This window comes from Gopherus evgoodei, chromosome 8 (genome assembly GCF_007399415.2).
Source record: "Gopherus evgoodei ecotype Sinaloan lineage chromosome 8, rGopEvg1_v1.p, whole genome shotgun sequence".
Lineage (NCBI taxonomy): Eukaryota > Metazoa > Chordata > Testudines > Testudinidae > Gopherus > Gopherus evgoodei.
The window spans coordinates 89,954,212-89,966,364 of record NC_044329.1 but is presented as its reverse complement, the minus strand read 5'-3'; the positions used below and the strand labels follow the sequence as shown (position 1 = coordinate 89,966,364).

The window sequence follows — 12,153 nt, the reverse complement described above, 5'->3', positions numbered from 1 at the left end:
TAAATGGACACAGTAAAAAAGAGTTGCACTTAATTGTATTATGTTTCATAACATATGAATGGTCATACTGGGTAAGACCAAAGGTCCATCTAGCCGAGTATCCTGTGTTCTGACTGGCCAATACCAGGTGCCACAACGGGAATGAACAAACAGGTTATCATCAAGTGATCCATCCCCTTTCGCCCATTCCCAGCTTCTGGCAAACAGAGTCTAGGGACACCATCCCTGCCCATCCTGGCCAATAGGTCCATAAATGGCTATCCTCCATGAATGTATCTAGTTCTTTTTTGAACCCTGTTATAGTCTTGGCCTTCACAACATCCTCTGGCAAGGAATTCCACAGGTTGACTGTGGCTTCAGAATATTGAGGAATCTCTCCTATGTAGGATCTCTACTTTTTTTTTTTTTAGTACTACTATTACCAAAGAAGAGATTGCTTAAACAATTGTCTGTATTAAATATACTGTATGTTGCATTCATTGCTCAAATGTTAACTTGCGTCTACGTCTCTTAAAATATGTGATAGCCACAAACTGTTCAAGGCTAAGTAATTTCCTATTTTCCTATCACTTTTGAATAGATTCGGTAAATGTCCACTTCCCTTTGCAAACCAGTGAGGTGTTTCATGTCCAGTCTCCTTTAATACGTAGCTTGTCAATGCATTGCCCTGAGAGGAAATAAAACATTTAAATGTTGAAGCAGAGAGCTTAATAAAAGCAGATCTTTGGTAACAGAATAAGTGTAGATTTCTTTTATGGGGTGAGAAAGATTAGACTTTTTTATGGGCTTGTGCCAGTCCATGATTGCTTTCTACACTATATATTTTGGCCTTGAGTTTTCAGAAAGCAAATTGGAATCAATAGAGCCGTGGTTAATAAAATTGGGGTTCCTCACGTATTTATTTCATGTTTCTAGTATTTAAGATACAATTAGGTTTAGTATAGTACCTCTGAAAAGCAATCATTTACAGAGGTATATTTTAAATAAACTATAGTTTTCCTTATACTACTTCAAATAAAATATTATAAATATTTTATCATATGCAGTGTTTTGCTTTATGCATACATATATAAGTGTATATGGCTGATGCACATACTTTGTGCGGTCAATTGCAGATCCATCAAGGCTACAATGTAGTCATGGGTATTTTCAGTAAAAGTCATGGACAGGTCACGGGCAATAAACAAAAATTCAGGGGAGAGGGGGAGCACTGCTGGGAGGGCTGCCCAGGGCCAGCGGCTGCTAGGGGCCACGGACCGCAACTTCTCCGGCCAGCTGGGGACCGCTGCCTGGGGTCGACAGAGCAGCAGTTGGTGTGGCTGTCCGGGGGGCCACCTGAGCAGCTGGCCCCAGAGCCGGCGGCTGTGGGGTCAGCCACCCTGGCCCCAGCAGAAGTCATGGAGGTTGCGGAAAGTCATGGAATCCGTGACTTCCACGACCTCTGTGACACATACAGAGCCATATCCATCATTCATGAATAAGCACTTACGTATGTATCCATTGATTTCAACTGAGTTATGATAACAAATTTTTGCCCAGTAACTCTTCAAGAAATCCATAAAATTATGTGGACTTCTTTACACTGAAATGATTGTAATATACAATATCAGATTATTATATTACTGCATTATTCAAAAAAGGGAGGAAAGGAATTATGAGATAACATTTCTGTATGAGAAATTATGATTAGTGGGAATAAAAAGCATACACGTGACCATACCCAAAGGGATCTCTATTAGTCCATTTAAAAAAAAATTAAAGCATCTGTTAATTGCCAGCTGCTGGATTCTCTTGAATATTTTTGATTGTTTAAAACTATATCCTTCCATTGACTTCAGTGGGAGTTCCACGTGTTCAACCATAGCAAGATATGGCAAAGTCATACAAAAAATAGCTACTATTATTAATATCTTGGGTGAAATCCTGATTTCCACTGAAGTCGCTGGGAGTTTTGCCATTGATTTCAGTGAAGCCAGGATTTAACCTCTGGTATTTTGTTGATGCACATCAAAAGTTTCTTCACTACCTTAGGAATATGATTTCTTTAAACAAAGTGTAATGGGGTTCATGGTGTTTCTGTTGACCAGCTTGTCAGCAAATAGTATAAAGCTGCTGAAGCTCTACTGACTTATTGGGGCTAGCGCAGCTCCTGACTTCCTGTAGAACGTTAAGCCAGAGTGGCTCACTAGAGTAAGGAGCGAGGACACAGGAGCCTTGGAGGAAAATATCAAGGAAAACATTTGTTTTCAGGCTGATGTGATCCCATTTTTGAGTTAACAAAGCCATGCCCCAGAGCGGGGTGAAGGTGGACACTAACCAGTGTCTCAGTGCTCTGTTGATAGTGTAGGGTTTAAGCATCTTCAACTGGGGATGAGATTATTCTTTGTTGATATTATGATATAGTGCCATGGGTTGGGGGAAAGTTGTATTGCTTTACAGGCATAATATAACGCATGGTTCCAGCCCTTTGGGCCTTTACAGTCCTCTCTAGATAGCAATCTATAGAAGTAAAAGTCTCACCATCAGCATGTTTTACGATCTGAAGAATTAGTAGAGTGAACAAAGAAAAGGAGAGGAGGCAAATGCTGGGAGACTGTGCTGTGGGTCAGTTTGTGAGTCTTTTCTCACACAGAGCAGTAATTACTCACATGAGTACTACCAGTGAATCCAATGGGACTCATGACCCAGTTGAGATGTTAATTTTGGGGGGTTTAAAAATAATGAATTCTATCATTTTAATATGACCAGGCAGATGGATTGCAGTGGGATCAAGTGAGCTGAGATTAGTAGCAGAAGACTAGCTAAAAGAAATAAAGTTCGGAAAGAGTATTCAAAGGAAAGGAGGTTGTTAGGCCACGCTGGGGGATGGGAGATGGAAAAGGCCCAGGTAGGGACAGTCAAATTGTGGAGGTGAATGTGTGGTTACACTGATGGTGTCGGAGAGAGGGCTTTGGATTCTTTGATCATGGGATATTGTTCCGGGAAGAAGGATTGCTAGGAAGAGATGGGATCCACCTAACAAAGAGAGGGAAGAGCATCTTCTCGGACAGGCTTGCTAACCTAGTGAGGAGGGCTTTAAATTAGATTTGCCAGGGGATGGTGACCTAAGCTCAGAGGTAAGTGGAGAAGTGGGATACCAGGAGGAAACAAGGAGAGTATAAAACGGGAAGCCTCCTGATTCATACTGAGAAAGTAGTAGTGCCGCTCCAGGAATATTTACTAATGTTTTAGGGTATAAAGAATCCACTGATGAATTCTTCATTTAGGCAGGACTAATTAACGCTTCACATTCCATGCAGCAGAAGCTTTCCATTAAATAATGAAGAAATGCAGGAGTTGACCTAAATGAGCATATGCTGGATTTGTTAGACAGATATAGAATTTATAGACCCCTATAGGGCTGCCTGGCTTCCATCCATCCTGAAATGTTACTGTGCAGGACGGTACAGACTCTAATAAAGCTGAGATGAGTGTTTAATGATTTTATTCATGTCAGCTTTCTTTATTTAATTAGTTTTGCTGTATAGTGCAATAATGGGGCTCATAATGAACATCATCCTAATGATTTCCCTGAATGCTTTGCGAGCATGGTATAATGAAGAGATTTGGCCATACTGTATATATTATATTATGAAATTTGAGAGGGGAGTATTATTTCAGTAACCTTTTAGGCAGGAAATTGAAATCTGAGAAACTGGGCACTTAAAGAAGAACATCAGGAGTGGCAGATGAAAAAACAAATGAAAGCCTGAAAGACATAAGTGCCAGAAAGATAGGGGAGATTGAGAATAGCAGTACAGAGAAGGGTGAAAATGATTTGGATCTCAATAGAAACTACTATTGCCTTGGAAAGAGAATTTATCTGTAATACAAGAGCTCAGTGGTTCCATCCTCTTCTTATTCCTAAATCTCTAACGCACGCTTTGCTTTCTCTCTCCTTTCTACTGGCAGCTCAATAGATGGCATGTGGAAGATTAATCCCTTTGCAAATGCCAGTGTTACACTCTGGTAACAAAAATAGCAGTACTTTTAATCCACTGTCACAGAGGAGCCATTGTAAACACCTGCTTCATTTTATAGGCTATTGAGTCCCTTGTCTTTCATTTTCATAATAATGTGCCTTATTTTAAAGTTCTTGTCATTATCAGTGATATATCTGGATGTTACTGGAACAATATTGAAATGGATAATAGTGACTTACAGCCCTTCCACATAGATATTCGTAGAATGGGAAGAAATTAATCTGAAATAAGGATAATTTCAAAGGGCCTAATCCTGTAAAGACTCCATGAAAACAACTTGTCTCAATTGAAATGGGAAATGAATTTGGCATGCAGCGCTCTTGCAAGGTCGAGTTTGACAGTTGTACATTTTCAAATATAAAATTTTAGACAAAACTTTAAAAATTAGTCCAAGAGCTGTACAACTGAATGTGCTATAGATATTATTTGTGAGGATTATGTTCACTGAAAAATATTGCTCTTGGCTTTTTAATGCTACCTGTATGGATGTTAATTAGAACTGGTCTAAGAGTTCAATCAGTGCATTTACAACTTTTTTAATTTGCAAATTGCCTGTGAACCAACTATGATTTTTCTTTTTTACCATTTTGGTCATTGTTTTCTGTTATTGAACAAACTCTTAATGCAAACACAATTCATCTTATAGAATGGGTGGAGAAACAGCAGTCCCAATCACACTAGGTAGGGGAGCAGGACCATTGGGACTTCCGCCAAAGATAAGTATTGTGGCTCCAGGGCTACTCAAAGGAGGGGGTCGCCCAGGCCTTAGGTGAACTGGTATATGGTCAGATAAGAATCCAAATTTAAGGGCTTGAGCCTGTGGGGTTCCCCCAGTACTGGTTTTAGTTTTGCTATTTTGCCAGAGTGGTTTCTTTCATAGATCTCAAAGAACTCTACAGTGAGCATTAATATTCTGATTTTACTAGGGTAGAAACTGAGGTGCCCTTGATCAAGGTCATAAGGCTAATGAATGACAGAGCTAGGAATAAAACGTGTCTTCTGACTCTCTATACAATACCCTACCATGCTGCTCTCCTGGATTTCTGTCACTGATCCCAAACAGAACACTTGGATGTTTGCAGCCTGACTCTGCTGTCTATGTCAGTGATCTGGAAACTTCTGGTAGTTTACAGTTTTGGGCCCCTTTTATCAGACTGTTCCTCTGATAGGGATATTTATGCAGTAAGCAAGGCCAGATCCTGCCTCCACTGATGTCCATAACAAAACTCCCAACAATACAGACCCCCATTACATAGGTTATTCAGCAAACTATCTTCATAAGTTACATTAATACCAACAGATATTGATCTGTTTAATCTCTTTTTCTCCTTTGAGGCTTCTAAGGAAGTGGGGAGTAGGGAAGAAGTGAATATGTTTATGGGTAATCCTTTGTTTATGTTGTGTTTCTAAATTATGGGCTAAGTATTCACAGAACCTACATTTGGATGGGTGCCCATAACTGCATTTTGGGAATCTGAAAAAAAATAAATAAATATGAAGTTAATGCAAGCTGGGAAATATAGACACCCATTATGGCATTAGATTTGTAGCTTTGATAGTTGTTTGGAGGTGGAATATCAGTTATGAGACCAGTGTCTTCTCAAATATTTGGGTGCATATCACAGGGTGTATTGTCAAGGCAACTCAAAGTATTTAAAAATACATCCTTTAGTTTGCATGCAAATAAACTGGTGTGGTCATGCTGTGATAGAAACTACAACAGGAGTGCTAGTTTGTTTACAATGGGATGTAGCACATTAGAAGTTTTAGGTACTGTGGCAGAGCTCTGACCTTGCTCCCGTGGGACCTGCGCTTCTAGGCAGTTTATGCTAGCCTCAGTGGCTCACTGTGACCCTCCACATAGCCCTTCTCTCTCTAGGGCCAGTGTTACAGTCTACTGAGCCCTTTTCATCATAGGCCTGCAAGGAGGTTGGTGAGAGAATTCCCACAGTCTCTGTTCAGCCTCCTGTCCTGACAGGGGCCTGACTTCCCCTCTCAGGAGATGTTCTTGTAGTGGTGGGTTGGGGGAACCCAGGCTCGCCCTCTACTCTGGGTTCCGGCCCAGGGACCCTAACGGTAGCAGTTGTTGGCAGCCAACCTTTCACTGCCAGAGCTGCTACATTTCTCTGGGCCACTTCCCCTCAGCTCTCCTGCTTCTCCCTTCTTCACCCTTACCTTAGGACTCCTTTAACAATGGTCTGAGGGCATCTTCAGTAACCAGTCCTTCAGTCACACTTCCTCACCTCTGGCTCCTCTCTGTCTGACTGAAGTGAGCCCTTTTTATAGTAGCAGCAGGGCCTTAATTAGAGTCAAGTGGTCACATTAACTGAATGACCTCACCTGACTCTTTGCAGGTTAATTAGAGTCAGGTGTTCTCATTAGCCTGGAGGAGCCCCTGCTCTGGTCAGTCAGGGAACAGAAAACTATTAACCCAGTGACCAGTATATCTGCCTTCTGCTATTCTGCTGTACCCAACTGGCCTGGGTCTATCACAGTATGTATGTGTGTATATGCATGCATGCACATATTATCTTGACTGGAATCCTTAAGGTAAGAAATTTTATACAGAACAACTGTCAAGGTCAATTGCTGTGCTTTCTAACCTTGATTCTATCACTTTAAATATTTATTTTAAACTACCAGTATAAAAACTAAATAGAAGATTCACAAGTGCAGAGATCAGAATGAATAAAATATTGGAGTGAGAAAAAGAATGAGAGAGACTTTTGGGGGGGTGGAGGTTGGGAGGAGTTGGGAGAGAAAGACACAGACAGACATAAGAAGAACATAAGAACATAAGAACGGCTGTACTGGATCAGACCAAAGGTCCATCTAGCCCAGTATCTGTCTGCCAACAGTGGTGAATGCCAGGTGCCCCAGAGGGAGTGAAGCTAACAGGCAATGATCAAGTGATCCCTCTCCTGCCATCCATTTCCATTCTCTGATGAACAGAGGCTAGGGACACCATTCTTTACCCTTCCTGGCTAATAGCCATTTATGGACTTAGCCACCATGAATTTATCCAGTTTCCTTTTAAACATTGTTATAGTCCCAGCCTTCACAACCTCCTCAGGTAAGGAGTTCCACAAGTTGACTGTGTGCTGTGTGAAGAAGAACTTCCTTTTATTTGTTTTAAACCTGCTACCTATTGATTTCATTTGGTGACCCTTAGTTCTTGTATTATGGGACTAAGTAAATAACTTTTCCTTATCCACTTTCTCCACATTACTCATGATTTTAAATACCTCTATCATATCCCCCCTTAGTCTCCTCTTTTCCAAGCTGAAGAGGCCTAGCCTCTTTAATCTTTCCTCGTATGGGACCCTCTCTAAACCCCTAATCGTTTTAGTTGCCCTTTCCTGAACCTTTTCTAGTGCTAGAATATCTTTTTTGAGGTTAGGAGACCACATCTGTACACAGTATTCCAGATGTGGATGTACCATGGATTTATATAAGAGCAATAATATATTCTCAGTCTTATTCTCTATCCCCTTTTTAATGATTCCTTACATCCTGTTTGCTTTTTTGACTGCCTCTGCGCACTGTGTGGACATCTTCAGAGAACTATCCACGATGACTCCAAGATCTTTTTTCCTGACTCGTTCTAGCTAAATTAGCCCCCATCATATTGTATGTATAGTTGGGGTTATTTTTTCCAATGTGCATTACTTTACATTTATCCACATTAAATTTCATTTGCCATTTTGTTGCCCAATCACTTAGTTTTGAGAGATCTTTTTGAAGTTCTTCACAATCTGCTTTGGTCTTAACTATCTTGAGTAGTTTAGTATCGTCTGCAAACTTTGCCACCTCACTATTTACCCCTTTCTCCAGATCATTTATGACAAGGGAGCAGATCATTGGTAAGTAGAATCCAAAGCACTAAACTGCTTATTTTAATTCTTTCAAAGCCTCAAGGATAACCAAACTACTCTCCTTCCTTTCTCCTTAAAGACACTGATCGATGTCAAGTTGCAGTCCCTGATGGCGGAAAATCCACCTACAGCAGGGGTGCAAGCCACATATGTGGACTGCATCTCCCACTCTTCTTGGGGTAAGAGAACTGGCCAGTACAGCATTCTCCAGGGCGATCTCTTCCATTAGCACTCCATCTCCCACTCCAATAGAACCCCAGGCTGGACTGCCCTAGCAGAAAAGATGGCAATACAGCTGCTTTTCTTGTCCCCAGGGTTGAACTCCTGTGGGGTGGATCAGGAAACAAGGACACAAAATGCACACATACACCATGACCTTGAGCTAACAGGTGAATCAATTTTTCCGTTCAATTCTATGATACTTCATTGGCATAACAAGCTGGACAAGCGTTGCCAAAGAGTACAAAAGAGGCATACTCAGAGGTAAACACAACCTACCCACAATAGGATTACACGCTGTTATTGGGGGTCAATTCCATGTCTATTCCTCATCACTGATCTGGAGGCAGTTTGCTCACCCTTCCCTTTGCATGGGTAGTCAACAGATGGAAGCAAATATTTCTGCTGAAACATTTGCAATTTATTCTTGACACTGTATTTTAAACAGACTGATTAGTTACCTTTATTATTTTACACTTCATAGCACACACTGTTTTGCTCTGTGTCATTGTTGCATGACATTCCATTTGGCACACGGTTTATTTTTAGCCATAGACTATCAAAGTATTTTTCAGTAGGACTGTCACTGTACTTGAACAAGGAATCATTACTGCAGGAACTTTACTGAAACAAAGAAGAAATATTGAACAAATGGGGAATTATAAATCTAGACCAACCCAAACTTGCACTGGTAATTAATGTTGCTTCTTCAAATGCAATATGATAGAAATCCATCAACCAGCAGCAAATGTAGCTTTAGCAAATTTACTCATTTGCTAATTTACTCTTGAGTTCAAGGATAAGGTATTGTATTGCTCCGAATCTATATGAAAATTGGCTTGACACAAATCACATACAGTATCTATGAAAGAAAAAGAGGAAGAAAAGCCAGCAAATTTATTCAAACCGTTAAATTAGATTCTTTTGTTGATTTAATTAATATTTAATTAGAACATTACAAAATTTAGAGCTATTTTTATGCTGTACTTCTATACTGCTAAAACTTAGATATTTGGAACTAACAAATACAACCTTATGAGCTTAGCTTTTCACTACTAAAATGAAAAGAGTTTTCCAAAAAGATTGATGTATCTAATATGTATGTCTAGCATAGGTATGTGTGTGTATATATATTGTTTTACACAAGGAAAAAACTCCTAACTCTTTTTGCATAATACATATAATATCATTTAAACTGCAAATGTCCATAATTTAAAATGAAAGTATCATTTGGTAAATTTGATAGTGGAGTTGTTTTGATTACTGGGAGATTGTGATCTGTGTGCTAGTTTTTTATAGGGAATGAAGTATATTGTGAATCATATTTGCTTTTTCTTGTTAGATGAATGGAAGAAGAAAGTTAGTGAATCATATGCTATAATCTTAGAAAGATTAGAAGATGACCTGCAGATCAAAGAAAAGGAGTTCACAGAACTGAAACACGTCTTTAGGTAATTATTCTGGAAACTTGTTTATTGTATTTCGAAACAATAATTAGCTTTTAAATGTTGGTGTGGTTGGAAATCTTTTCATATATGTGTCAATGAGTGTTGCAATTATGGATAGTCTATATCTGCATTCTATTTATATCTGCTATCTGTTTTCAGGAGTAAGTCCTTATAATTCTGGGCCAGTGTCCTACATCCTAGTACCAAGATTAATGGCTGCTTATTACTAGAGCTGGGTGAATACTGCCAAAATTTTACTGCAAATGTGTTTGAATTTTTTAAGGAATTTGCTTTAGCAGTGTACATACCTCCTTTTGTTCATTCTTCAAAAATACTTTGGCAAACAAGTTTACTGGCAGGCATATTTGCAGATTTTTACACAAAGATGCAGGCAGAATAGTTGCTGAAAGTAATTTCAAATTCCTAATTGTAGTCACTTTGTCAGGACATCTGGTTCTAAAACTCCTACTCATCCAATAAGATAACATACTGTTATGGGTCAGGCATGACCACTGCCTAACATTCAGAATAAATGTAAAGAAACCATTGTAATCAGGGCTGAAACAAATAGAATCATAGAATAGATGGGAAGAGACCTTGAGAGGTCTTCTAGTCCAGTCCCCTGCACTTAAGGCAGGACTAAGTATTCTCTAGATCAGTGCTTCTCAAAGCCACTCCACCGCTTGTTCAGGGAAAGCCCCAGGTGGTCCAGATCGGTTTGTTTACCGGCTGCGTCCACAGGTTCAGCCTATCGTGGCTCCCACTGGCCGTGGTTCGCCGCTCCAGGCCAATGGGGGCTGCAGAAAGGGTGACCAGCACATCCCTTGGCCCACACCGCATCCCGCAGCTCCCATTGGTCTGGAGCGGCAAGCTGTGATCAGCCAAACCTGTGGATGCAGCAGGTAAACAAAACGGCCCAAACCTCCAGGGGCTTTCCCTGAACAAGCAGTGGCCCGACTTTGAGAAGCACTGATCTAGAACATCCCTGGCATGTTTGTCTAGCCTGCTCTTTAAAATCTCCAAGGACAGAGATTCCACAACATCCTTAGGCAATTTATTCCAGTGCTTAACTAACCTGATGGGAAGTTTTTCCTAATGTCCAACCTAAACCACCCTTGTTGCAATTTAAGCCCATTGCTTCTTGTCCTCTCAGAAGTTAATGAGAACAATTTTTCTCCCTCTTCCTTGTAACCACCTTTTATGTACACCTCTACCCCGATATAACGCTGTCCTCGGGAGCCAAAAAATCTTACCGCATTGTAGGTGAAACTGCGTTATATCGAACTTGCTTTGATCTGCTGGAGTGCTGCATTACTGCGTTATATCCAAATTCGTGTTCTATCGGGTCGCATTATATCGGGGTAGAGGTGTACTTGAAATAACAGTAGCCCACAAAATACAGACACATGGAAAAGCAGAGTAAAAGTTGAATCACGTGGGGGTTTCCAAATGCAGGGGCTGGGGCAGCTAAAAGCAGCTAGAGAAAGCCAAGGAGGCTGGTAACATAGTCCAGAGAAGAAGCTTTTTGGGAAGAGAGTACCAGATGGGAAGGCAGGCTTGGATCAGCAAACAAAGGAACTGGCTCCTGCTGTTTGTTTCCTTCTGTGTTCAGGGAAACTGGACTTTGAAAAGAAAACGTACATAAAAGAAATACCTATTGTCAATTTCTCCTAACTGGAACAAGCTACAAGATCCTGAATTTTCCACTAGCCATAGGTTAAAAAGGGATAATAGAACCATGTGAGCTATGTATCCATTCAAGGCAGCTCGAATAATGAATGCACTCAACAAATGGCTTGTGCATGAGTTAATTTGCAGAAACTGTCTAGTAAATAATTTCAAACATCAAATGCACTTGAGAAAATAATGTGTTCTGTTGCCCGACAATTAACAAATAAAAAAGACAGAATTGGTCAGCTAACTTATTAATTATGATTATTCACTCAGCTATGTTAATTATCATTGTTTGAACCCCCAATTTGAAATGAAGATTGTTGATTATATTGGGCTGGATCCTGCAAAATACTGAGCATTCTGGCTCTGAGCCAACAAAGCACTTAAGTACATGCTTAATTTTAAGCATGCAAGTACCCCATTGACTTACCTTTAAAGTGTGTACTTAAATGTTTTGCTAGAATGCTCAACATTTTGAAGCATGGAGTCCACTGGCTGCAGCAGAAAGTGTATTTTTGACTCTCAATTAGGTAAAAGAGAAGAAAATAATTCATTATGTGGCTAACTGATCACTTTGTCCTGAAACCAAGTGTAGGACCACTAAATGTGTCAATGAACCTTCATTTGTTAGGTGGGGAATGCTATTAATTCCCACTGAAGCCAATGAGAATTACTGATACTTAGCACATTGCAGGGTTGGGCCCTCTGTTACTGACATCTGAAAAGTGGACTTTTGACTTTTAATCAAGGTTGAAATATCTATCGACAGGTTCAGCTCTCCCATCCACACTGGGTCACTGGAATTGGTCAGTCTTCCTATGTGAATCTAAAATCAGAATCTGGTATGAAGACTATAGTTTTTGTCCAAGATTAATAGTAATGGCATAATTATTCTGTGTGGCTCTGTCACTTCTG

The 12,153-nt window shown here is 40.1% G+C and overlaps 1 protein-coding gene across 1 annotated transcript in view; it reads left to right on the top strand.

Annotated features, from left to right (window-relative positions):
- Positions 1–8,708: 8,708 nt before the first annotated feature.
- LOC115655894 (serine/threonine-protein kinase TNNI3K) overlaps positions 8,709–12,153 on the top strand; it is a 177,364-nt gene continuing 173,919 nt past the window's right edge. The window contains exons 1-2 of the mRNA XM_030571898.1: positions 8,709–8,807; positions 9,459–9,567. Coding sequence (XP_030427758.1) covers positions 8,768–8,807; positions 9,459–9,567 — 149 coding nt within the window. The 5' untranslated portion in view covers positions 8,709–8,767. The remainder of the gene's footprint in view (positions 8,808–9,458; positions 9,568–12,153) is intronic.